The sequence below is a fragment of the Betta splendens genome, chromosome 10 (genome assembly GCF_900634795.4).
Source record: "Betta splendens chromosome 10, fBetSpl5.4, whole genome shotgun sequence".
In the NCBI taxonomy this organism is placed as follows: domain Eukaryota; kingdom Metazoa; phylum Chordata; class Actinopteri; order Anabantiformes; family Osphronemidae; genus Betta; species Betta splendens.
In genome coordinates this window covers 10,434,787-10,461,764 of record NC_040890.2, presented here as the reverse complement: position 1 = coordinate 10,461,764, position 26,978 = coordinate 10,434,787, and the positions used below count along the sequence as shown (strand labels likewise).

At 45.9% G+C, this 26,978-nt stretch overlaps 3 protein-coding genes across 5 annotated transcripts in view; 2 read left to right on the top strand and 1 right to left on the bottom strand.

Moving 5' to 3' along the window:
• gfpt2 (glutamine-fructose-6-phosphate transaminase 2) overlaps positions 1–4,344 on the top strand; it is a 10,881-nt gene extending 6,537 nt beyond the window's left edge. The window contains exons 9-19 of one of the 2 annotated variants that reach the window (XM_029164607.3): positions 108–225; positions 315–478; positions 674–769; positions 917–1,014; positions 1,172–1,292; positions 1,456–1,613; positions 1,813–1,927; positions 2,022–2,149; positions 2,277–2,444; positions 2,697–2,858; positions 3,190–4,344. In XM_029164607.3, coding sequence (XP_029020440.1) covers positions 108–225; positions 315–478; positions 674–769; positions 917–1,014; positions 1,172–1,292; positions 1,456–1,613; positions 1,813–1,927; positions 2,022–2,149; positions 2,277–2,444; positions 2,697–2,858; positions 3,190–3,234 — 1,373 coding nt within the window. In that variant the 3' untranslated portion in view covers positions 3,235–4,344. Of the gene's footprint in view, positions 1–98; positions 226–314; positions 479–673; positions 770–916; positions 1,015–1,171; positions 1,293–1,455; positions 1,614–1,812; positions 1,928–2,021; positions 2,150–2,276; positions 2,445–2,696; positions 2,859–3,189 lie in introns of both variants that reach the window. The other variant, XM_029164606.3, reaches the window with a different exon arrangement.
• A 138-nt stretch (positions 4,345–4,482) lies between these two features.
• mapk9 (mitogen-activated protein kinase 9) lies at positions 4,483–15,495 on the top strand. 2 transcript variants are annotated; one of them, XM_029164609.3, is made up of 12 exons: positions 4,483–4,953; positions 8,640–8,786; positions 9,190–9,319; positions 9,694–9,752; positions 9,872–10,010; positions 10,296–10,461; positions 10,814–10,885; positions 12,442–12,624; positions 12,989–13,113; positions 13,208–13,271; positions 13,451–13,522; positions 13,718–15,495. In XM_029164609.3, the coding sequence occupies exons 2-12, from the start codon at positions 8,671–8,673 to the stop codon at positions 13,852–13,854; spliced, it is 1,263 nt and encodes a 420-aa protein (XP_029020442.1). In that variant the 5' UTR covers positions 4,483–4,953; positions 8,640–8,670; the 3' UTR covers positions 13,855–15,495. The 2 variants fall into 2 exon arrangements, with proteins under 2 accessions (XP_029020442.1, XP_029020441.1); XM_029164608.3 differs by lacking the exon at positions 10,814–10,885 and adding an exon at positions 11,762–11,833 and having other exon boundaries at positions 4,732–4,953.
• Positions 14,699–17,743, bottom strand: LOC114864014 (rho GTPase-activating protein 22-like). The gene is made up of 2 exons (XM_029164610.3): positions 16,593–17,743; positions 14,699–15,813 (listed from the first exon to the last, which is right to left on the bottom strand). Exons 1-2 carry the CDS (start codon positions 17,558–17,560, stop codon positions 15,576–15,578), a joined length of 1,206 nt encoding a protein of 401 aa, XP_029020443.1. The 5' UTR covers positions 17,561–17,743; the 3' UTR covers positions 14,699–15,575.
• Positions 17,744–26,978: the final 9,235 nt, after the last annotated feature.

The window sequence follows — 26,978 nt, the reverse complement described above, 5'->3', positions numbered from 1 at the left end:
AGACAGCAGCTGAGATGTTATTGAATTCACAGACCCAAGGCAGCACTCAGTTACTTCCATCCTGCTTGTCACTGACCTCTGACCTCTGATTTCTGTAGTGTCTGTAGGACACTACAAAGACGGTGTTCAGGAGCTGAACAGCCACAACCGGCCAGACTGCTCTAACAGCATCAGCTCCGTGGGGGACGGCAGAGCTGTGGAGTATTACTTTGCCTCTGACGCCAGGTGAGAATCCGACCGCCTAACACGTCCAAGGTACGTTTTGTCTCTCTTGTGAATCTGCATTTTCGCTGTGTTTTCATGCTCACCCTCAGCGCCATCATCGAGCACACCAACAAGGTGCTGTACATGGAGGATGATGACATCGCCGTGGTGACTGAGGGGAAACTGTCCATCCTCAGGATGAGCCGGCAGGTTGGTGATGACCCGGTACGGGCCATTCAGACGCTGCAGATGGAGATGCAGCAGATCATGAAAGGTCAGTGAATGAACTGTAGCAACAGACAATTGTGGTTAAAAAGATGAAGGGAGCATTGACTGTGTGTGTTTACAGTATACATACATAGACGTGTACTTGTACGCCCTCTGCTGGCTATAATATTCAACAACTTTCATCTTAACCAGGTAACCAGATCAGGTAAAACCTGATTAACTGACGTTTGTCCCGTTGCAGGTAACTTTGACGCCTTCATGCAGAAAGAGATCTTTGAGCAGCCGGAGTCTGTGTTCAACACGATGAGAGGCCGCATTTGTTTTGACACCAACACAGGTGACGCTCACACACATCCTGAATCAATATTAGCCGTATCCACACTGTGCACACACGGTCAGCTGTGTGTCGACTCTGACTTAGGATTCTGTCTTTGAGCTTGGGATGAACAGGTTTAACCTGCTGCGTCACGTTGTGCTTCCTCAGTGATTCTCGGGGGGCTGAAAGACCACCTCAAAGAAATCAAGCGGTGCCGACGACTGATCATGATCGGCTGTGGCACGAGCTTTCACGCTGCGGTGGCTGTGAGTGGAGAATATAAAAAATCAGAACACTGACAATCTGTCATCAGTCGAGACAGTAATGATTAGTAGAACTGAAGTTTGGAATGTATTTGTATAATCACTGGTCTCGATGAGGACGGAGAGGATGGGAGTGATTATTTTGTGACTTCTGCTTCAGACCAGGCAGATCCTGGAGGAGCTGACTGAGCTGCCTGTCATGGTGGAGCTGGCCAGTGACTTCCTGGACCGCAACACTCCCGTTTTCAGAGATGACGTGTGCTTCTTCATCAGCCAGTCAGGTGACGCATACTTCAACCCCAACACTCTGCGAGCGCCGCCTGCCAGTGGACATGTTTTCCTCTCGTGTGAAACCTGAGGACGCCGTAGTGCTCTTTCTAACGCAGGCTTTGTTGTGCTTCGGTCCTGCTTACGCATGTGTTTCCCTTTCCTCCGCTCCCTCAGGAGAAACTGCAGACACCCTGATGGCGCTACGCTACTGCAAGGACCGTGGGGCTCTGACAGTTGGCATTACCAACACCGTGGGCAGCTCCATCTGCAGAAATACAGACTGCGGAGTCCACATCAATGCTGGGCCGGAGATAGGAGTGGCCAGCACCAAGGTACAGAACAGAAATTCTGATAAAATGCTGATTATTTAAGGATCAAAACAATCAGATCATATAAGAAATATGGTAATATACATATAAGTTGGCTATAATCTATGTTATATGTTATCCAGTCTCTTCTGCAGCTGTGGGTTAATATGACGGTTTCTTTTGTGTCTGTGTGTGTGTCTGTGTGTGTGTGTGTGTGACCCAGGCCTACACTAGCCAGTTTGTCTCCCTCACCATGTTTGGTCTGATGATGAGTGAGGACAGACTGTCCCTACAGAATAGACGGCTGGAGATCATCAATGGCCTCAAGGTGCTTCCTGGTCAGTGAAGCTGAACTCATCCTGCTCTCAGCGCATGCAGTCTAGTACAAAACAAACAAATTCAGTTCGACTCATCCCTAATGTACTCTCCTAGAGCTGATAAAAAAGGTGTTGTCCCTGAATGAAAAGATCAAGGCCATCGCAGAAGAGCTGTTTGAGCAGAGGTCTCTACTGGTGATGGGTCGGGGGTTTAACTATGCCACCTGCCTGGAGGGGGCGCTGGTGAGTTTAAACGGCCATCGTGTGTAAATTTTGCAGCTCAGTCGTCTGAGATAAAATGTGAGGAAGCAGTAAAACCTTCAGACGAGTTGACTTCTAAGGTTGTTTTGTTTTTTAAATCCTTATACAGAAAATTAAGGAGATCACATACATGCACTCGGAAGGCATCCTGGCTGGGGAGCTGAAGCACGGTCCTTTGGCACTTGTAGACAAACAAATGCCAGTCATCATGATCATCATGAGAGACGCTTGCTATGTTAAATGCCAGAATGCTCTACAACAAGTCACTGCCAGATCGGTAGGGAAAAGTACATTCAGACAAATTTATTATACTTAGAGGACAGAAAACTAAACTCAAATTTTGTAGGTCATGAATTGACTATAACTTTAGTATTTACTTTATTAAAATTCTAAACATACGACCATGTAAAGCCCATGAGCCCATGGCTGGAGTCAGTGCAATATTATCACAGCCAGGTTGTAAACAATTTCAATCCATCACTAATGATGGAAATAAATTCAGTGACTAATGCCATGTCCTTGCCATCAGGGCCGGCCCATCATTCTGTGTTGCCAAGACGACCCTGAGGTGACTAAGAATGCCTACAAGACCATTGAGCTGCCACAAACTGTAGACTGTCTGCAAGGCATCCTCAGCGTCATCCCGCTGCAACTGCTGTCCTTCCACTTGGCCGTCCTGCGAGGATATGATGTGAGTGCTCCATCTCCCAGGACATGCTAATCTAATGTCGCTCACAGCTTTTGACTCAATCCTACATACACGTTCACAATACATGTATGAAAACAGCTTTCTCACATACATTTTGACATTTTGTTTTAATTTGTAGTAAATGTAGGAAACATGTACAAGACTCCTCTAAAATGAGCACCAAAAACTAGGGGGACCATACAGAATGTCCCTTAATGTATAAAGATTATGCTATGAAAAGCAATAAGTTAACAAAAAAACATTTAAATTCATATTTTGTGATTCAATTCAATTCAATTGTATTTCCAATAATTTACTGATTTCTCTTTTGCAGGTTGATTTTCCACGAAACTTGGCCAAGTCTGTGACTGTGGAATAAGTCCGCAACATGAAGTGCAATTACAGTGCAATTAAATGTGTGTGTGTGTGTGTGTGTGTGTGTGTGTGTGTGTGTGTGTGTGTGTGTGTGTGTGTGTGTGTGTGTGTGTGTGTGTGTGTGTGTGTGTGTGTGTGTGAATGAGTGAGGTGGGATTGGGGTAAAGTAGGGGACTTTAATTGTGGGTCTGCAGATCAGTGTGTGAATGTGACATATGAAAGAGAGAGGGTACATGGTTCAATGCCTTAAAAAAGAAATGTGAACTCCAACTTATACACTGCTGAGGAAGTGCCAGTGCCACCGATGCCTTGTGGAATAATTTATAGAAACAACATTGAGACGTCCAAAGCAATGTGCCGTACCTTTTTCTAATATTTAAAGTTGAGCCAAAACACAGAAAACAGGCATGGGTAGGAGGAATCTTTGCTGCGGTATATTGAAGTGTTTACAGCTGCACAGTTTGGGGACCAAAGTGGACTATGAATGTACACAATCACAAATGAGCTGATTTATTTTCTTTCTGCATAATGAGTTTCTTTTGTTCATTGGGAGTTTCATACCTTTCTGTTTAATAATGGGAAATGTAGCAATGACAGCTATATTTTAGAGAGTTCTCTGAAATATAACAATCTTATTCTATGCATTGTTTTGCACTCTAATGCATCACTGTGCCTGGTGGACCATTATGCAGTAATAAATTCATACTCTTTAGCAGGCACTACCAAAGGTACATTTCACAAATTATTGGATTTTTTTGGGCATAATCCTATTTATAATATTTCATTTTAAATTAAGTAAATATTGGATATCTGATGTGTTTAACAGAATTTTCAGCGATAGCTTTAATTTGAACCATTTCTTTTTCGTAGAACCAACATTCCCACCTACGTAAAGCAGTCAGAATATGTGCTATTACGTGTAAAAGTACTTCTATTTTGTCAACCATTCGTTTATAGTAATAATAATATCCTGTATTTATCTGAATTCATTTGATATGGGTTGAAGAGAGGGTTTGATTTATCTGTAACTGTGATTGTATTTTATACAGTATTTTTTACAGATACAATCTGGCACTATCAATCATTAAGTGGATAAAGTGTTCTATGGAAAGCATGCAGTTATGTTCTCTTTCCTTCATTCACTCACACAATCACTCAATGTCAAACTCGCACCTATGACAATTTAGACCCCCCAGTAAACCTAAAAATGTTTTTTGGACTGTGAGAGGATGAAGAACATGCAAACAGAATTTTTTGGGGGAGATTTGGACTTTTATTTTGGCTTAAAGAAATAAATTGTATGACACAATAGTAATAACTTGTTTGATACACATAAAGATTGATTAAAAATATATATTATATATTTTAATATACAATCCTGAACCATCACATTGTTTTAAAAGGAATATAATATATATGTATCTTGTAGTTTTGGATTAAAAAAGTTTTGTCACTAAAGAGAAAAGTTTGCAGCCACGTAACTTGCGCGATGACGTCACCCGCGTGTTCGCCCTCCGCTTGTTTTGGCCCTTCCTTCGCCCCCGCCCCTCCGAGCCGCCGCCGGAGTTAGCTTGGAAGCTGGAGCAGGCTCTGCGCGTCGTGACAAGCCGGCCGGTCGTTCGCCTGAACTTTTCTGAGTGTCGATAGTGGCTGGACGACGGACGGAGAGTTTCCTCTGGGCGTTCGATGCGCGGGAGTGCCCTGGGAGCGGCGAAAGGAGACGGTAGGTCTGGCCGCTGTCACTGCCGCCTCCTCCGCCGTGCGTACGTCTGTCCGTCTGCCCGTGTGTCTGCGCGGCCCGACTACCGCATTGCCGCCGACAGAAGTGGGAAAAGGCGGCGAGCGCGGGCCTCGCTAACTTTAAAACCCGCCGAACTAGAGGGGAACTCGCCCGCGCGAGCCGCTAGCGTCCGGCCGCGCCGAGGCGCCGAGCGCGAGCGGCGCGGCTGCCGCGGCGTGTCGTGCGCGCGGGCGGGCGACCTCACAGCGCTGGGCGTCAGTGGGCACGGTGCGCGTGGCGCTCACAGCTGCATCGCCATACGGACGAGGAGATCGATTGTCGCCTCGTCATTTCGCCAGACGAGGCGCGGGCGCCGACGTCCACGCCGCTGCCGCGATCACCGCCACGCAGGTGCAGCGTTAGGTTTGACAGGAGCCGCTGCCAAACCTCTGTCTAGTTTATTCATCGGGCTGTATCACGGGAAACGTTCGCGGAGCCCACACATGTACGGGCAGTAAGCGACGGCTGGAGGCTACACGGCGGTAGCCGCCGTCTGAAGCCTCCGATCTGAGAGCTTCACTGCCGTATCGATACTAAACTAGATGCACCGACGCGCGTTCCGTTCGGTGTGAAGATGTGCCGTGTCTCTTGCGTCATCAGACGCAGCCCGCCGCCTCCCGTCGCTCCGCAGCCACTTCAGGCCTCACAGCTGGACTGGACCGCGGCGTTTGTGTTGTGGATGGTGATGAAGGTCACTTCTCTCATCAACAATAACCTCTACTTGTGTAATTAGGTATGAGGGCAGGACAACAGTGGCCTCCTCACGTCCATATTTAAGCTTGCTGCCTCGTCATAACATGCCAGTGTGCTCTTCGTACGTACAGCAGGCTGTTGGCCGTCATTGGAACCATTTGGAAGCCTGTGTTTGTTTTGTTTGATATGTGAATGATGACACATGTCACAATTAGCAAGTAATTGTGCTGGAACTGGATGTTCTATGATTAGAAGACTATGGCTACAGACAAACTAGATGTGTGATTGTTGTGTCAGTTGTCGGTGTTCTGACACTGACCCTTAAATTGCTACAGATGTGAGTGTGGGGGAAATAGAATTTGCTTTGGACAAAACCATGTGCCTTATAAAACTGACATTGAGTAAACTTAAACCCATTAAATATTAAGATAGTCTCTAGTTTATATAAATAACACTTGAACAGTAATGTTACCAAGAGAGCAACCAGTTAAATTGACTGTGTTTTTTGTGTTTTTCACTGTTGTCAGTGTTCTGCACCAACACTCCTGACCGGGCCCCTGTTCTCTGTTATTAACATTAATATATTATTGGTTAATACAATACGTGTTTACCGTCTATAAAAGGGCTATAAAAGGTTTTTATCTGACTTTAGTTTAGCTGGATTTAAGACACATTCTGCATCACACATTTGCACCATTTGTTTTGTTAATGTGTGTTCTCCCTAATATAAAAACCTTGTGTTGTTTTCTCCAATTCTTCATATATGAGTGCTGTACTTTTATCCTTTAGTCATGTTGAGCTTGGCAGCAGGTGAAGCACATAAAACTGTGGGTTTTGGTTATGATTAATTGCTCGTAATAATAATTCTTATATTCATATGTCTGTTGTGAATATACTGTAAACCTGTAGACAAAAATACTGGGGAAAAATATCAAACCAATACTGCGAAAACAGCATTGACTGTGTGAGTATAAGCAGTTGCACAATATTTATAGCATGTACAGAAATCACGTGGGGAAAGCTCTGCCCTTAAGTTCCAACCTGAACACCAGATGTACACAGTCAATCAGCCAATACACAATCTAATATATGTCTGTCAGTGCCATTTAGCACCACCGTGAAGATGTGAAGATGAAGAGAAGGCCACAGGGCTGAAAGCCAGATAAAGAAAGAGGGCAGAGGGAATGTCAGAAAAGAATGACAAAGGAAGTCGAGTAAAACAGTGAGAGGAGTATGAGAAAGGGAAGGTGCCTGCATTCTGCCCCATGGGTGCAGGGAAACGCAGCCAGCTGCACTTTCATCTGAGAAGGAGGAGAGAAAGCCGGGGAGAAAGCAGATAGGGATGAGAAGGATTCATTTTTCATCTGAGTAATGGTGTCACTGCAGACCCACACCTCCCACATCTGAAGCTATACTTGTTTCTAGGGTTGATCATTTACAGAGCAGAGGAAAGATGGTAGCTTCAGTATAGATGGAAACAAGCAATTCAGTGTGAAACTAAATAGAAGTAAAACGTCATTCATTTATCTGTTTACATATTTAATAATTTATTCATATTTACACAGAATATCTATTTATATAGACATTATAGTTGATTCAACTATCATTTATGTGTTTATGTCAATTTTTATGTCCCATGATGTCCAGACCCATTTCTACTTAAAGGAAAAAACATTTATGGGACATGAGCCAAAGAAAATGAAAATGTGCTACACATCTCAGGTGTTTGTAAGACATGTGTCTTATGGGTTAAAATATAATTATGGATATGACCGTAAGCAACATTTTATTGCTCTAAATTGATGTGTAATAAAATGATACTTAACAACTGTAACACTGATACTTTTTCCTCACTCCACCAGTGATTTCAGACTTGAGACTAATGACGACAGTCAGCTGACAGCTGGTCCATTGATGCAGCTCACTGCTGCCTCGCTGAAAGTCTCTCTAACGCTGTCACGATGTCAAAGCTGTGGCTGAGTAGCGTTTACAATCCAAGCAGCTTGAGACGTTCTGTGGCTCTCTTTGATTATGTAGTCTCCTTTTGCTTCTTACGCTTTAGCTCTTTGTCTCTCTGAGCGTGAAAGCCAGTGTGTGCCCGTGTCCTTGCTGCCTGTCAGACAGATAAGGCTGAAATATCAGACTCAATTTAACCTGTGGCTGTTTTCTGAAGAAATGAAAAACAGCCATTACTGCTCGCTGTTGCATTGCTACACAATTGTGTGTCCTCGCCCACACACATACGCAGAGACACACACACATATATCCTGGCCAAGAATAATACTCCTCCACTTCCTGCCTGAAGAATCAATGCACAAACGCAAATGATTGTTAATAGTTATTAATGCATATCAGTTACCACATGCTTTGCCTCTGATTACTTCTGTTCTTTCGCCTTTGCAGTGAAGCTTGGTGCAGATCAGAGAATAATGTGCATGCTCAGCCTTAACGCTGCCGCATGAGTGTGCCATGCATGTGTTTACTGAGCATGAGCGCGCGAGCATGACTTTGGAGAAAGCAGCGAGAGCCTCGGGAGCTCCAAGCTGTCAGCTGCCTCTGTTCCTCTCCGACTACATATGCACCAAAACATTTACAGCCTTGACTGCAGCTCCAGCCTGTGCTGTTGCCATTGTCAGATAAAGACACACTGAGCAGCAGGAAGCAGCAATAGATTGTTTGGATTCAGCCTGGGATGGAAATGAAGCCAGAGATGCCAGGGACTGACAGATGGAGCCATATCAGGCTCTGACATTCACTATAGATCATTTCAGTGATGCAGTAAACTAGAGAGAGTTTTTTTTAACCTTCCTTTAAAATTTCAACATCATCGTGAAGCTCATACGAATGCTTGATGCTTACTAAATAATGTTTTGCACCATGTGTACAAATACATTGGCTGGGCGTTTATCTGTATGCTTTGTCATCCCCCCCGGCAGACAGCGCTGGTTGTCCTGACTGTTCAGCACGATGAGTGACACTGATAGCCAGTTCTACAGCGTGCAGGTGGGAGACTCCACCTTCACTGTCCTCAGACGCTACCAGCAGCTCCGTGCTATCGGCTCCGGGGCCCAGGGCATTGTCTGGTGAGGACCACCCCATTATAATGTACACATGTTCTTTAAAATATGATATTTCTTATCACCATGCCCCCCAAGATTTACAGACAACAGTATTCGAATTATACTTTTTTATTTTTTATACTGGTATATGTTTTTTCTTGAGCAAGGATTATTGTATTTATTATACTATCTAACCTCATCTTAAACAGTTCTTCAGTAGTAATAGAACTTGCACAAGTAGTAGTGTAGTAATACAGGTATGTTGTATGAGATAATAAACAGTGTATCCAAAAGGCACTTCTGTGTTCTGATTCATCAGATTCATAATACTATAAGTGAAACTGCATTTTTCTGAAGCCTCCGGTATTCTGGATTAATTCTTCCATCATAACCCTTCTTTTCTATCCTCTGTGTGGTGTGTGAGCAGCTCTGCTCTGGACACAGTCCTCGGTATACCAGTGGCAGTGAAAAAGTTGTGTCGGCCCTTCCAGAACCAGACCCATGCTAAACGTGCCTACAGGGAGCTGGTTCTTCTCAAATGTGTCAATCACAAAAATGTAAGTCCTCATCTGTACAAGTCGCCTTTTCTTTCTTGTTGCTTTTACATGCACATTAAAGTATAATAGACATTAAGAGGTATTTGAGTGTCCTATTATTGTGTTGTTTTATAGTTTATTTGCTTCAAAGTTAAAATCATGCTCCTCTGATGTGATTTGCAGTAGGACAGCGCCTAAAGCATTTTAGTCGTCTATTCTATTATAGAAGTTACACAAAACAAATCGAGTCAAGTCTCTGCAGTGATGAACTTTGTTGTTTAGAAAGACCTTGTTAGAGCTCTGTCTTCAGTTGGCCAGCTTTCCACAGTGAAGGGAATGTACTGTAGATGGGAGAGTCACAGAGTGGACTAATGGCCTGTCTCCCTACTTTGCAGATCATCCGTCTGATCAATGTGTTTACGCCTCAGAAGTCTCTGGAGGAATTCCAGGATCTGTGAGTGACAGTGAAGTTTCCGTTTAATAATCCACTCTGTATATTTTGTTGTTAGTGTTTTTTAGTGGGATCCAGTGAATCTGGCTCTTATTTGATCTAATTTCTCATAAATCATCTAGGTATCTGGTTATGGAGCTGATGGATGCCAGCCTGTGCCAGGTGATCCACATGGACCTGGACCATGAGAGGATGTCCTACCTGCTCTATCAGATCCTCTGTGGCATCAGGCACTTGCACTCTGCTGGCATAATCCATAGAGTAAGGAAGTGGAACAATTAGGCAGAGAATAGCATGTGTTCACATTCTGGAAGTGTCTTATAACAGGAAAATGACAGATTCACTTACCTGTGGTTTGTTATGTCTCTGCTGGTTGTGGTCAAAGGTGGATTTGTTCATTTTTTTAACATTTTTGTTATAACCAATATGTTTGGCATGCTTTTCTATATTTCACCAGGTGTCATTTCATTTTAACTAAATATACCTTTATGACTATGTTTTTCGTCTGTATGTTTCTACAAATTGATAGAGTTTCTGTTCCCTCAGGACCTGAAGCCCAGTAACATTGTGGTGAAGTCAGATTGCACTCTGAAGATCTTGGACTTTGGCCTGGCTAGGACGGCCTGCACTAACTTCATGATGACCCCTTACGTGGTGACCAGATACTACCGCGCACCAGAGGTCATACTGGGCATGAAGTATAAGGAGAATGGTGAGGAAGACTGAGCAGCTGTTGTAAAACTCTATCATCTCTGTTTATTTATCAATGCTTGGCATTTTGTGGTACTAGTGTTTACTATACTATAGTGTAACAAACTATCATTATTAGTGATTGAGGATCATTTAAGCAACTAGACAATTGTATAGTTACATACTCTTTGTTTTGCACCTTTTGAGTAGGAAAAGAGACATATATAACAGCTGAATAGATGGTCCAGGCATTTAAAAAAGAAAAGGTTCACTCATAAAAAACAGTTTGAGCTGGGGTCCTGCTACTTTCTTAATGAATTGCTCATTGGTGATAATGTTGTGAGTGTTTTTGCTATGCCACATCTCTGCTGCAGTGGACCTGTGGTCGGTTGGCTGCATAATGGCTGAAATGATTTCTCACAAAATCCTCTTCCCTGGAAAGGACTGTATCCTTTCTTGTTTGCCTCTAAGCTTTTCTGTTGTTCTCCAGTTGAAACCGAGTCTCTCCTCTGCAAAGCCCTCTATAAGATATGTTTCACAGACACAGAGAAAGTTAGAGAATGAAGGGATTGCAAGTAAAACTTGGAGTGATTATGAAAGAGTTCCGCCTACATAAACCTGCCAGACTGTTACTAATGAGCTTTATCATCATCACCCAGCCAAGCACGTACACGTTGATGCATGTATCATGAAACATGACATAGAGCTAGAAATGGGAACCGGACGAGCTAATCAGGTTGACAGGAAAGTCTTTTTTTGAGAGCATAGCTACAACAAACAATGTAATATGTGACCTTTGTTGTGATCTAGTGTTACTAGAGCAAGGAGCACTTTCAGCTCCAGTAAAACTAAAACTGCAGGAAAAGATAAGTGAGTGGCTGTTTGGCACATTTAAACACACTAAAGCAAACATTCAACTCAGAGAGGGAGAGAAAGAAAAACGAACTGCATCCTACTCCACTAAGTGCTTACACTCACACACAGGGAAAGTGAGAGCGAGGACCAGTGGTGTAAACTGATAAGTAGGACTGAAGAAAAAGGCCTGGGAGGCTGTGTCTAGCTACCAAGCCAGCGAGAGAGGAGCAAGCCCCAGAAGCATCAGGTCATGGCACAGCTGGAGGAGGGATCACAATAATGAGAGCTGCTGTTCTGCATCTCAGTGTTTGTCCTTTGAATTTAAACCACGACGCATGTTATTCATGTGTGTAATCTCCATGTGTCATTTTGCTGTGCATCTATGGTGCCTTATACTGTGTTCTTGATGTTATGTGACCATTTTTATTTAATATCTTTCCTGTGTTTGTGTGTATTTGTGTTTGCAGTGGACATCTGGTCAGTGGGGTGTATCATGGGAGAGATGGTAAAGGGTAGCGTCATCTTCCAGGGCACCGACCGTATCCTTCACCGCTCTCACCCTCTCTGTCTGCTCGTCTTATCACCTTCCCTCCAGCCCTCCATTTAGCATGAAGCATGTCTTGCCAGCTTTCGCGTCTCGTGGTTTGCCCCACACCCGCCTGTCCTTGGAGCATTTGAGTTTCATTAGGAACCTGTGTGTGCTTTTATCTGCACTTTTTTCAGCCAATAAGCTGTAAGTTTGTTGCCCAAATATCTGTAATTGCCTCAATTGATAGAGTGAATCAAATAGAAGCGAGCCAGACCATTTGCATTTATATTGGATATTGCTGTTTTTCCAATGGGTTTGGTCACCTCGTCATTCACCAGCTTCTTTCAGTGATGCAGCCCATTTACAGCTGTGTAGCGCAGAGCACAGAAGGCGATGGATGTGTAATTCTGGCATAGATTCCTTCCATCTGGGGAAGTAATAACTTTTTACTGCTATTGTAATTCTTTAATATGCTCGTCTGTGTATTTTGTTAATTTCCACACTGACGTGAACAGACGTGCATCACAAAGTGCACCAGCTGTTGTTAGCATGGCTCACATACGGTGCCTACATGCCCCCGGTGCAGCAAGGCTTTTCCATAACAGGCCTTTTGTCCAGACATTGACCAGTGGAATAAAGTGATTGAGGTTCTGGGCACGCCCAGTCTGGAGTTTATGAACCGACTGATGGAGACCGTGAGGAACTATGTGATGAACAAGCCACAGTATCCTGGCGTCAGCTTTGCAGAGCTTTTCCCAGACTGGGCCTTTCCTAATGACTCAGAACACGACAAACTGAAGAGTAAGAATTGAATTTAAACTCATAACTTGGTTTCTGAATGTCTTACCATGATGCAGCTTTTGGAGTTTGATAAAAGCCTTCAGGATCGTGAGAGTTTTGTCTGCAGTATGTTTTTCTACATATATTGAAGCTGAATATGGAACTCTTACACAGCTAGTGTAGAGAAGTTTTCTGCACTGATTTAAGGAAAGAGCTGCAGATCACATCACATCACTGAAACAAGCCAACTGCTCTTGACATTCCCAGAGATGTTACCCAGCACCGCTAGGGGAAGTAATCAGTTCTTATGAGGACCTCTTAAATGAAGTGAGGTCATCGTCGTGTTGCCTTAGTAACGCTACAGTTCTCTCTGTTGCCATAACAGCGGGTCAGGCGCGGGACTTGCTGTCCAAAATGCTGGTCATCGATCCCGAGAGTCGTATCTCCGTAGAAGAAGCGCTCAATCACCCCTACATTCACGTGTGGTACGACCCAGCGGAGGCTGATGCGGTGAGACAGCTGGTTCATGTAAAACTGTGTGGCGGGACGACGCTTTCATGTGTGTGACCTAGCTCTGATTTCTGCTCTTCTGTTTGTTTCACAGCCTCCTCCTCAGATTTCAGATAAGCAGCTGGAGGAGAGAGAGCACACCATTGAGCAGTGGAAAGGTAGGACGCACTGCCCCCTGGGTGAACAAGTCAGCAGTGCAGCCTAGCTTCATTAGAATGGGACTTTAGTATTTAACTGTCATTTTATATTATATCAACTACACATTCTTTTACCTAATTGTGAAGTTCCTGTACTACATTATAAAAAAACATTCGGCTTTGTCTTCTCTTTTCCAAAGAACTGATTTATGAAGAGGTGATTGACTGGGAAGAGAGGAACAAGAATGGGCTAATGAAAGAGGATTGCTCAGGTACACGCATGAATCATCTTATTATAACAATCAGACTAGAATATAGTACCACGAATCAGTTAGCTTTTGGTATTAAAACTTATTAGAGTGATGTTGAAGCCTCAGTTTATGGCGAGTTGTATGTGGTTTAGATAGTGTACAACTACTTAAACTTTGTACTATCTGGTTCACTCCACTGCGTGTGTCGTGTGTCAGATGTGGTGTCAGGCTCAGCTTCCCAGTCTTCCTCAGCCAACGACATCTCATCCATGTCCACGGAGCACACCTTGGCCTCGGACACAGACAGCAGCAGCATCGACACACTGACGGGACCGCTGGACGAGAGTCAGTGAACAGAACGGCATTAGCCTCCAAGTATCCAACTCTCACATTCATTACGTCAATTTACTGCCTCCTTTCCTGTTCTCAGCTTTTTCTCTCTACTTTCCTCCTTGGATAGGTCTATTTTTCTATTTTATTTCCCTGGGTGATTACCTGGATCTTGTTGATCCTCTTTCATCCTGGGCCTTGTTTTAGACTGCTACCTAGAGGTCAAAGCTCCCTGTGCTGTGTGTTGGGTTTTGTTTTGTGAATATTGTTTAACTTGATCAAATATATACATATATAAATATATGTTTTTCAGGTTACCAGAAGTAGGTGAGGGTTGTTGTTTATCTATGCCTGTATTTTAATAGTTTTATTTTTTTAGCAAATATTATGTTGAGACCAGAGGTTATTATCAGCGAACTAGAGCAAACTCGCACTGAGCATTTACCACAGCTGCCGGCTGCTCTCATGCATGTTACGCCAATAAGAACAAACGCTAACCATACGTCAATCTCACCCAACAGCTGATGCTCACCTGGAGCTCAATCGACCTGTCAGCTAGCTCGCAGTATCTCCACAGTGGTGCTTCCTGCACGGTGTTTATTTGAATTCATTGGCTTGGGTGATGTGGATTTTGAGCTTTTACTCCTGCCAGCAAGGAGAAGCCGTGGCTGCAGTGTTAGTTTCATTTCCTAATAATGTACCGTACTGTAAAGATGTCAAAATCTGACACTCATAGAGGCTGTAGACCCTCTCATGACGAATAGAGCTTGTTTTGTTAATAAAGTTATCATGATATAATACAGATGCCCCCGTTTGACAAAAGGTACTCGCACTCAATGTGTATATCAAAAAAACATCACAAGCCTATAAATGTTTAGAGGATAAAAGATACATGTAGTTTATTTTTGTGTTAATTGCAAAATGTTGCACACAATCTTATCAAGGCTCATGGAAATCAATCTCCTTGTCAAAACATGTTATTGACAGATAAATGCATGGGCTACTCCTGTTCTAAACCATTCCATCAGCACTGGGCCAGTGAATACAAAGGCAGTGAAACACCAGTAATGGTGTTAATCTTGCATGAAGGTATAAACGAAGCCTACCAAGAGAAATTTATACAGAACCGTTCTTGTATTTACAGAACCTTAATGTGTTTGGTCCTGAAAGTCTGTTTGAGAGACATTTTCTTTTTCTATGTGGTATCTAAATGTACTATTAAGCGCTCTCCGTTTTCTCCTTTGAAAGTCTGAGGAGGCTTTGGGTCTGTGGAGCCGAAACTGGACCCGGGTCAAAGTCGAACCCTGGAAACGGACCGTTGAGCTGCTTTGTTGCAGAACTGATTGCACAGTTTGATGGACATGCAGAAATATGACACTATGGAATCACTGAGGACTTTTGTACCACCACCATGTTTTCATCCTTCCATTCATGCCTTAAACGACCCAAGGAGTGGCCGCTAATGAGACGAGGACTGAGCGTCCCGGTGCTTGTGTTTACCCTAGAACATGCTTTGTTGTATACACTGTACATCTTACAATTTTGCTGGGTTTGGGTTTCCTTTTATTCTCAGAGATTATTTCCTGTGTGAATTTAATGACCACATTAGCACTTGGCCAACATTTTACGCCCTGACAACAAATAAATTGGACATTGGTGAAGAATTTCCTTTCACATGATTTCTTGTTTTTTTTCTCCAGGGGCATAAAACCATTCAGTGTAAGTGACAAACATGTCGCGTTCTTTAAAAGCTCTTGACAATTATCTCCGTCTTCTTGGCCTCATTGTTGAGCTCGCCAAAGGTGTCAAAGAACTGCTCCATCTCTCTCTGCAGCGTTGCATTCTGTCGCTCAGCAGCGGCCCGGGTCCTTTCGGTCTCCACAATCTTGGCCTGGACCGCCTGGTACCAGTGTCGCTGCTGCGTGAGGTTGGCTGTCAACCTCACAACCTTTACCTGCAGTTCTTCATTTCTCTGCTCCAGTCTGTTCAAGAAGGCAGAGAAGAGATAAAGTTGCATTAGATAAAGTTGGTTATAGAGTATTTGTAGGTTTAGTTCTCGATGCATAATGTGTGCATAAGCTAAATTGTCTGTCTATCAGTATCCTACCTACTTTTTGTCTCCAGCTAAAAGACATTAAGCTGAAAGGCATTTTTTTGTTTTCTGTTCCAACCAGCACCAGTTTCTGAGCTTATTCTGAGACGTGTTCTATCTATATCGGTAATAAATGAGATGTGTGTTGTGTCTAGGTCAGCAGCATGGCCCCTAAAATTAGCCCTCTTTCCAGTGCCACGAGTGCTTTCTATAGATCAACCACGCTGCTTCTGCTATTTCCCACTTGACAGCAACTATAGCTCCAACATTTTGCATTTAGAGTTAGTTTTCATTTTAACACACACATGATGAATATAGTAGATCTGAGCACTTTGCAAAGTCGACCACATTGTTTTTAACTGGGAAATTGTAAAAGATCAGCTGTTAGTGCTCTGTAAACTAAACAGGAAATAGGGTGAAGGCTGGGGTCAGCTGAGTGACCACGACAGCACAGCTCAGTTCACAAATACACTCTGTGGGCCTGGGAATATTGTGTTAGCGTCTACTGAAAGTGCAGCGAGGACAGAAACATACTCACAAGTAAACTAAGATGAATACTGATGAAGAAGTCAAGTTGGGCCATTGGATTAATTTTAACATGTCTCGGCTCTATAACTTGGTCATTATTTCACAGCTTGGAATGGAAAGGCTGAAAAAGCTGAGCGTTACCTGATGATTTTTTCCTCGTACTCCTCTCGTTGCCGGACTATCTGCTGTTGGAGGCTAGTGAGGAGGCTGCGGAGGGCGCTGGCGGAGGGGTCGGCCAGGGGAACAGGCGGCGGCACCCTGGGAGCCCGGGGGGACTGCTCTGGCTCCTCAACAGAGGACCACGGGGCTTGGCACCCAGTTTGGGAGGATGGAGGGTAACTTGCCTGATGTGTAGGAGAAGGCATCAGGAGCTGGAGGTTCAGCATTAGTTTGACATCTGAGTCCAGCTCAGGTTCCTGGTCCTGCTCCTTCTCTTCACCCGAAATCTCGTCATGGTTCCTCAGACCACTTTCACCCAGTATGATCTCGCAAGAAGACCAAGTGCTCTTCTCTTCACTCACCCCCTCGTCCTCCATCAGTCCTTGGATGTGTTCGGGTCCACATGCCTGGTACATCTGCTCCTCCAAGGGCTCCTGGAGGTCTGTTTCCATGTCAGAGACCTCCTGCAGGTCCGCGACCACGGCGTCGGGGAGGTTGTCGTACAGAGACAGAGCGCTCCTGTGTTCTTCGCTCTGTGATGGACTGGGGCTCTGGTTCAGACTGGCCCGGTCCTCTCGTCCCCAGCTACCTCCCCGTTCTCCTCCTCTCTCCCCTCCTCCTGCACTGTTTACGCCCGGACCCATTTCTGCTCCCGAGGCTTGTCCTCCTAGGCCTCCTCTCCAGCTGCAGTAGCTGTGGTCTGGCCAGGCGCCAGGCCCTCTTCCCCCACCAACTAGTGTGGGAACCTCAGCCACAGCTGGGGCCAGGCCGGGCGGAGGGCTGCAGGGGCCTGGGAGTCTGGTTACAGCGGGGCACACGACCCCACTCTTCATCTCCTTCTCCCTGGCCCACCCTAGCTGAGCAAAAGGTGGGCAGTTATCGTACAAGGGGTCCGTGGAGCAGGAGCTGGCTGTGGTGGGGGTCTCAGTAGGAAGACAGTGTAACTCCATGATCCAGCCAAGCACATGGGTGTGCTGACAGTCTTAGATAACCGCCCTCCCCTCCTCCGCCTTCTGTACCTCATTCAAGACTTGGATTGTGGATTTGTGAGTATGATAAGGCGCTTCCCTGTGCCAAGTGCTGATGAGGGGCGAGTCAGGTGCAGACCTCCCTCCTTTGGCTCTGCTGTGCCCTTGACGCTACTGCCTAATGGTAGACAGGCTGTAGTGTGGGCTCAGCCAACAGGCTGCGTGCGTGTGTGTCTTTAAGCAAGCCTGACATCAGCTGTTACTTTAGCACTGCTTCTGAGGGAGGGAACAGGGTGTGATATCGTCTGTCCCATTCCTAAAGACAGCCACTCAAAACCGCAACCACAGAAATAGCCGGTGGCCATGGGCACCGAGTGTGAGACGCGCGTTGAACCCCATAATCCCCACACAATATATATTTATACAGGTCTGCCAGAAACGACCACACACTCGGATTCGATGCGATGAAAAATTAAAAGTGGACTAGAGATAAAGCAATGCAGAAGCACTCCCTCTGCTGACGTCGGTGGTCAGTGTGTTTCCACATCACAAGGTGGAGCTGTAGACAACGTTATGGCCAACCTCTGTGTTAACTGGGTGGTGGACCTGCTTGGAATCGTGACATTTTAAAGACAAGGAAGAGGACGGTTTAGAGCTTAGTTTCCCTTAATGTGGTTTAATTAAAAAAATAAGTTTAGTTGATGCAGGTTTGAGGTTTACAGAGAGATTTCCAAGCTTTGCAGTCAGATGAAGATCACATAAAGGTCATCGATTCACTATTGATTTAGCAGCCGAGTGAAGGACTCCATCATTAGGGTGGTGTCATGGATAGACCACTATTAAAGGGGCTTCAGAGGATCAGAGGAAACATCGGTGCTGGCGTTTTACTGAACTGTGTCCTTAAAACTCGTCTAACGGCCGCGTAGCGAGACAGAAAGTCACATCTTGCTCTGTTTGTCTGAGAACAAAGTCTTCTGCACCGGAGTGTCTGGCATTGCCTTGCAAATCAAGGACACTCTGCAAACATTATTTTTTGCATGTTAAACAGTCAGTTGTCCGTCAGCGCTGATAAAAGGCCGCCCTTATCTGCCTTATGTAAATGGCCCCGCGTCCTCCGCGGCTGAAACGGAATCTCAATGTGTTATCTGCGTGTAGACGCACAGTGGAGGATGGGGCAACAATGGCCCCAGAAGCAAAACAACTATCTGTAAAAGCACACATTTGCTGCAGCCGCATCCCTCCGAGGCTCTGCCCTGACCTTCATCTTCATCCCTAATGGACAGCTCGCTCTCCCCTCGCCCCATCGGCCCCTATCGCGACTGGAGGACGGCTTCTCACTTCAGCCCTCCCTTCTGCTCCGTCCTCCACTTCCTGTACATCTGCGTAGTTGTTTGTAGCCATGGTGACAGAATCCATGGCAACACAGATCCTTGGTTCTAAATAATAAAGGTGGATGGATGATAGGAGGAGAGAGGGGGGGGGTATAGAGAGAGGAAGTGCTTCGTGGCTATTTTAGCAAGTGTCTCGATGGAGAGTAATCGAGGACGGCTCTTGTTAACAAGAGACTGGGTCTGAGAGGCTTTTTCTACAAATTCATCACTGACCGTGAGGCAGAGAGAGGCTGTCTGTGCTGCCTGTGTGCAGGAGTGACGGGCAGCAGCCTGGACTGTGGAGGAAAGGGTGGCGATAAGGAAGACACGCTGCCGCGTTTGTCACTAATGCCGTGGTGCGTTCCCGCACGCAGGTGTGTTTCTGAGAGATTAGCATCCCTGCCTTGCTGTTCTCTGATCTCCAAGCTCTTTGTGTTTGTGCGCTGGGAGGCTGCAGCGCCACCTGAGCAGATTATACCCTGTCCCTGTGCTGTTCACTCATGTTTTATTAAGACCATGGTGTCCTTTACTACTAAACGAACGCCACATGCAATGCAGTGTGTGTGTGTGTGTGTGTGTGTGTGTGTGTGTGTGTGTGTGTGTGTGTGTGTGTGTGTGTGTGTGTGTGTGTGTGTGTGTGTGTGTGTGTGTGCGTGTGCGTGTGCGTGTGCGCGTGTGCGTGCGTGCGTGCGTGTTGGGGGTAGTTCCCAGGTTGGTTTCTGTGGCTGTCTGTGTCTATATCTCTCTAGTTTCAGTATTTACTCTGCACATATTGATGGACGCTGTTTGTCTGTGAGGGTGTTTGTGTAGACTCTCATTGTCATCACGTCTTTGAGTTTTAGCGCTAACTCCTCAAGTTTCCCTCCCAAATCTTGAATTTCAGGACACTGAAACTTCCTGAACCTTGAGTTGTGTTGATCTCGTGCATGTTAAACAAGCATCTAGTTTCGCGGTTTCGCTCAGTGGTACAAACAGAAGCGAGGGATCTGGAGCTGCTCTCTCTGTCTCTGTCTCTGTCTCTCTCTCTCTCTCTCTCTCTCTCTCTCTCTCTCTCTCTCTCTCTCTCTCTCTCTCTCTCTTACCCCCCCTTCCCTCAGACCGCCCTGCAAAGCCACAGAGACGTTCGCACTGGAGATGTGCGTCATTCGTATCTATGTGTGGGCAGGTTATGTTGCTGCCGTGCTAAAATGGATTATTTAGTTTTTCAAAGCATCGCTTCCTCTCTCACGTTGTCTGTGAGCACAGCATATATGTATAAAACCCGTGGCACATGTTTCCTCACATGGTCCGGTCTGCACGCGAGTGCGCCGGCTCCAAAGCCTCATTATAGCTCAGATCATTAACATTTTGATTAGATAGCTCCATCATCTTCTTTAGAGGCTGATGTGAAATATGATTATCTACCCACTATGTGACAGTATACATTTTGCAGGATCACACATTTTGACGTCCAATTAACAAACTGGAGTGACTATGGGATGCAAATAGAAAAGGGGTGAGTGCAACACCTGCAGCATCCACCCTGCTGCAAATAAACCCCTGCTGCTTCTTACAGATGAGATAGAGTCTCACTATTGATCTGAAAATCATATTTTAGTGTAAATCCTTCCTAAGTCAGGGTCATATTGGAGTCCTGGATGGGTGAGGAGAAAGAATAAAGGGATTTAAAACAATTATTACCTGCCTCCCCATCCATCAAAAGCAGGGTGAGGTAGAGGAAGAGAGAAATGAAGTCTACATTCCCAAGAACTGGGGGAAGCGAGGCCTCGAAGGCTCGGAGAACAAAAACATAGGAGGGGAAAAGGAGGAAAATATTAGTGTGATAGGAAAGAAAACACGAGCGCAGGCACAGCAGGAGACGGAAGGTGAAGAGAAAAACGCTGCCGATGTGATGACTTATTCAGGGTTTCTCTGGAGCTCTCCTCCGAGGAGCTCTTTGAAAAGGAGCATGTTTGAAGTGTCTGCATATGTGATAGTCTGTCTGTCAGTGGGAGGTGGAGCAGCAGCTGGTAAAACAGACAGAAAGACAGCGCTCGCATGCGAGGAGGTGAGATAGCGACGGAGGAAAGCAGCGTCGCCTGGAATAGAGTGGATGCGGAGGAACAGCGCGTCACGGCTCTCCACACTGCGGAGCCACGGCGGCGGCCTGTGAAACGGGCCAATACCGATCACCAACATTTGATTAGTGCGCGAGAATATGCCGAAGAACAGCAGGAGAGAGATGCAAAAGGGCAGAGAGTGAAGGAAAAGCAATGTAGGGAGTTAGAAACCAGTCGATAAATAACGAATGCAGATACAGGGAACTGATCTGAGTTCACGTCTGGAGGAGCAGAAGCCTCAGCGTTGTGTTGCCCTTGTGAGGAGTGACGACACGATTGACCTCCTAGCGTGTAGCTAACGGGCAAACAGAGTTTAACTGAACAGTCTGGGCTCAGAGTGCTGGCTCTCACGTCTGTGTGTGTGTGTGTGTGTGTGTGTGTGTGTGTGTGTGTGTGTGTGTGTGTGTGTGTGTGTGTGTGTGTGTGTGTGTGTGTGTGTGTGTGTGTGTGTGTGTGTGTTTGAACCACATCCAGTTTACACAGAGAGGACCCCGTTCATTGGTGGTCACCATGGGAGACGCTCCTGGGACGGCCTGTTGGGTCTGGGAGAGTAAACAATGGGATGATGGGAATGGGTGATGCGAGGGTCAAAGGTCACCAGGGTGGATCACACGTAGGCGCTGTCGAGTTTTTTTTCTACTTTGCACAGACAGGCGATACTCACACACAACAAACAATAAATATCCTTTGATGTAAACGAAGGCAGTCGGAGGTTTTCACTCAATGCTTTTAGGTTTCTTATTTGTGTGCGATAGAGATGAGGCTGTGATAGAGACGTAGCCTCAGCTCATATTTATTAATGCTGATGCCGAGTCAGATGCCAGAGCTGGAAGCTGCAGATAAACACAGATCTGTGTACTTATGTGTGGCTGGTGCAGCTTTGCACAGGGTTCTGGGCTACAGGGGTGAGGACTGTGTTTGTAGTGGTGAACGGTGGCATGTGTGAGTCTGAGGAAACAACCTGCTTTAATGCAGTTCACGCTGTTAAAAGGCCAGGAGATGTTTTTATTATCATAGAACACAGCACGCGGCCACTGTAGCATCTCCTCACACGTCGCTACACCGCACAATCACAAACTTTATTCTGCATTTGATTGTTTTGCTTTGTAGTTTCCACGTTTACGCCTGTCACCGCAGGGAAAGACGCTCTCATTTAAGTCAAGAGGATTAAGGTCCTGGCCCTTTCTAATGAGGTTTCCCGTGAGATGTCAAAGCTAAAGCCTGGTGAGGCTGACAGCACACACAGCTGTTTCCTCCGCAGCAGACCCACAACACAGAACACATGAAACCCAGCTCTGGTTTATTTCACCCTGATATGATGAAAGGAAAAGCTTCCATTGACGCTTTGTGAGCGTAGTGTCAGTGTGTTGACACTCTTTCACCTTCTTATCTCGCCTCACTCACGGTGTTTATACAGTATGCTGGTTTAATCCCATTCTTTCAGTCATTGTGTGCTAATTAATATACGATTGTGTTACATTGTTATATTCTTTTTAAGCAGCAGGTTCACTCATGTAGACGTTCAGCTTCAATCAGAGGTTTGTGTTCGTGCTGCTCTGAGGCACACGTACTGTAGATAACCTGCACCCAACTGTTCACTTCTTTGTTAATGGTGCTGGGTGTTCGGGTCACCACACCGCTTATTATTGAAGGAAGCACACTTTCTTCTAAATATATTCATTTATTCCTTAATAATTATTCATGTGTTGTGCTTCCTGCCCCACGGTTGCTGTACAGTGGCGGGTGTCGGGGAAAAAACAGAGCGTCAAACTAAAGGTGAGATCGGAGGCAGCGAGACGAAGCCGGGCGTAAGTAAGAGTAGGAAGCGCCGGAGGCATGTGCTGTGTTCCTGCTTCCCACTGTCTGCCTCAGTAGGAGGGCTGATCATCACATACGCAGCTCCCTGCTTCTGCACACCTACCACTTCCAGGCCCGTGGGCACAGACGCTTGCTATCTATAGAAACACTGGCAGGTCTTTAATTCGGGCTCGGATGAGACGTGTAATAACTGATTCACAGGGCAGTCGCTCGCTCCCTCCGCTGCACAGGTGTTCAGGTTCCTGTGAAGGACACGGGATGCGGTTTTATGGTGCCCAGTGATTCAACCGTACCTCCATCTGACCCACGTGATCCCAAAACCATTAGCAACCCTGTCATGAGCAATAGGAGGAGTCTTAGTTTATACAAGATGCGCATCATAAAGTAGATATTTAATAAGACTCCATGAATGTACACAGATTCACATGCTCCTCATTTTATCTCACACAATGACAGGAAATAGGGTCATTGAAGTGGACAGATTATCCATAGACGATGAGATGACTGAATACATAGAAGACTCTATCCGTCTGTCTCTCGTCGCTCTCGACTCATAAATCTGTCTCTCCCGCCGTCGTGAGCAGGCTTTGTAGAGATTCTGAGATTTGCTTCTCATCGAACGTGTCAGGCGGAACAATTGAAGCCTCCCTCCACGTCGGCGCGAGACGAGGCGAGGGGGGTAATTTGCTTCTCCCTGTAAAAGACGCTGTGTTCAGGATCGCTTCCATGCGTCGTCCATTTGCACGTTGAGGGGCGAAAGTGAAGCCAAAGCTGAAACATATTTAATCTATTTGTGAAATGAAAACGCCGTGCGGTGAAATTGCCAAACAGCTGGAAGGCACTTCCATTTTAATACGGGCCCCCACCTTATTAACACCATTTCAATGCTCCGTATTGACATTGATTTATACAGTACTATTACACGCTGCATGAATACAAGAGCGCGTAGTTCACAGTATCATCCTTATCACAGCCCGGCACACGGCCGACTGGATCAATCGGCTCATTTGTTCTCCTTCCTTCGCTCTCTCTCTTACTCTCCCGCTGCTCCTCCATTCGTTGCTCGGACCCGGCGCCGTTTCAGCTGCGTGTCCCAGCAGGACGGACGTGATGGTTCCGTTATGTCCAGGTGACCCAACAAACCCTGTCAGAACCAACAGCTGAGGAGGTTGACGCTGACGGCGCTTACATCATCGCAACATCTTTACACAGTTAAAAAGCCACAAATAACAATGATTTTAATTATTTTTTATGAGCCAATGCACAGATGGACTTTAGTAAAACTGAGATTGGAAAAGTACAAGAAAATCTTCATGATTGATATTATTTAGCAGTTTGAGTGCAAGCTAATCTTCTGATAAACAGCAACACACAGACATCACTCTGTGCTGTGCAGCATTCAGTTTACCAACATTAGCCCAGCTCCTGTTCACAGCCTTTTTTTCGGTGTTTGGTCTAGATTGTTGGATCCAGTTTTATTAGAATCGGCCGTCTGATGTAAATATTGTAGCTAATAATCTCACTGTAAACACCACACGGTTGTGTTTGCACTCTCGTCTCCTCTGTTCTCCTCCAGCTGAAGCGTTAGACTCAAGCTGCTGCGTCGTCCTCGTTTTTGCTTTTATTTCAGGGCGCTGAGATGATAATTAATTGCATAGTGTGGTTTCTGAAATAACTAAACGTGTTATCTGTACTTTGATTCAGGCCGTCTATAGAGAGTCTTCCTTTACCTTGCCTGGCGTAATTGGTTTCTGTGTTTCATAAGCTGTAACACAGTCTCAACCAACCTTAATGACGATTCCCTCAGATCTTATTAGGCTTCGCATTCAGTAAATCAATTAGAGCTCGTGAGGAAGATTACCCTGATCAGACAGCAGTAAAGAACAAGATGTCTAGTTATTATTTAGCCGTTATAACCGCACGAGAGCCGCGAGCGGAGGAGGAGGAGGCATCGAGCCAGCGCCAGAAGCACGAGCAGGGAGCGAGCAGCGATAGGAAAAGCCAAGGAGAAGCAGAAGCAGGAAGGCTGCATGGTGCTGTTAAGGAGAACATTTTAATTGGCCTGCCGAGGAGCGCTGGAGGGAAACCAGAGTAAACGAGGTGAGGAAGCAGAAAACAACAGGAGTATGTGGGCCGGGTCCCTGTAAAGGTTGCTGTCCCATTAGAAAGGCTCCGGTGTCTGCTGTTCATCCTGCCTCGAGGTGCAGCTCATCTGAGAGAGCTGTCACTTCAGACAGTTTGACTCCCTAAACCAAGATCCATGGCGTTCATATTGTGGAAACCAGACTCAGCAGAGTCCATCACTGCATGTGCTCGGGTTGAAAATGCATCCAGAGCTCTGCTAAAGGGGCCGTGATGTGATTTGGCCCCGACTATTTTACAGACAAAAGAGGAGCTCACACCCGCCCTCCCCCCTCCCTCCCATCCTGCCGGTAGTCATTCCTCAACTATCCATTAACTGCGCTAAATAGATGCCTGAAGGAGGAGAGGGAAAGGTCCCCACTCAGTTAAAGGGATTTCAGTGAGATGGAAGGACTCGGAGCGAGACGGCGGGAGAGCGAGCAGGGTTGCAATGAATGGGCGGTGAGAGAGGGTGAGGCAGACGCAGAGATGGGCAATGGAGAAATAAAATAATAGGTTGGAGAGGAACGGTGGAGGCCTGGCATTGAGCGTGGCTGGAAGCAGGGACGTGGAGGACGTCCCGTGACCCACTTTCGCCATGTCAGTTCCTCTCGGTCATCTCCCTGACACTGGTTCGCTCATTAATCCACTGCATCGTCTCCTATTCACTGAGGTCCGAGCCAGAGGAGGCTGGTACTGTGGTTCCAAAAATTACACTTTGACCACACAGCAACTGGCTAAAGCAGCTCAGGCTGCTGTCGCCTCCAGCTTCTGCAGCTACTGTAATAGACCTCGTCACTGTGCGTGAACCGTGGAGGCAGGTTCCTCTCTCTGTCAGCATCTGGGTTTGAACAGAGGGCCTTTCAGTCTGGGTCTAAATGTAAATGGGAGTCTGCGTGCCCCCCGGTGCTCTCAGCCTCCGTTGACCTCCCAGACTGAGGTAATGGATGAGCTAAATGCTTTCAGGTCTCCTGAATTTTTTTTTTTTAGTTTTGTCTGTTGTCTGTTGTCTGTTTGTCTCAGTCAGAGTCCTGCTTTTCACAAACACATTAATGACACGTTGATTATTGGAAATATTAAAGGGATACGAGCATATTAGTGTATATTAACCCAGAACAACAGGTTCAAGCTAAAGCTCTTGCAGACAGGTTGCTATGACGACCCGGTATTTGCATAATTGAGGACCTGTTATAAAAAAAGACATCGTCCCGAAACAAAGCATGACACGCAGGCAAGATGATTAAGACGTGAGAAGAATCAGACGCCGCTCTGAGTAAAGTCAGCGCATTGTCTGCAGAAGTGATGCTTTTGTATCCGGGTGGGATGAGGCGTTATCACACATGACATCAGGGCTGGAACAACGTGGAACAGAGATACACGTGGGAGTTTTAAATCACCGCGGGCCAGAGGAGATTTCACAATAACGCACGGCGTTTCCATCGGGGGCGCACAGAGTAAATGAAGTCCCTCAAAATGAATCTGCCTGTGGTTGTGCTCAGCGGGACAACTGGCAAATAGCCATGATTGTGCTGCGTTCCCATATGGGCTGTAATAGTAGTGTGTGTGTGTGTGTGTGTGTGTGTGTGTGTGTGTGTGTGTGTGTGTGTGCGTGTGTGTGTGTGTGTGTGTGTGTGTGTGTGTGTGTGTGTGTGTGTACCCCCCCACATAATCACAATGAGATCCTCACCCGCCTCCCTCCCCAGCTTCCACACACCCAGCCTCCCCCTCTGTCTGCGAGCTGCGCTGATGTTGGCCCTCGCGTCCTTCCCCACGCCCACAGCTGATCATTTTTCCTTCTTCTTTCCTCCCTCGTGTCCTTCACCCCCACGCTGCGTCTCTGCCGGAGCAACTGGAACTTTCCAGATGAGCACAGATCTGTGGTCATATATGAACCAGAGGACTCAGTTTGTCCAGAAGAGGCCTGAAAAGCGATAGAAACCTCCGGGACATTATCAAGTTTGACGTTTATGAGCGTCTCTTTGCGCACTCGGC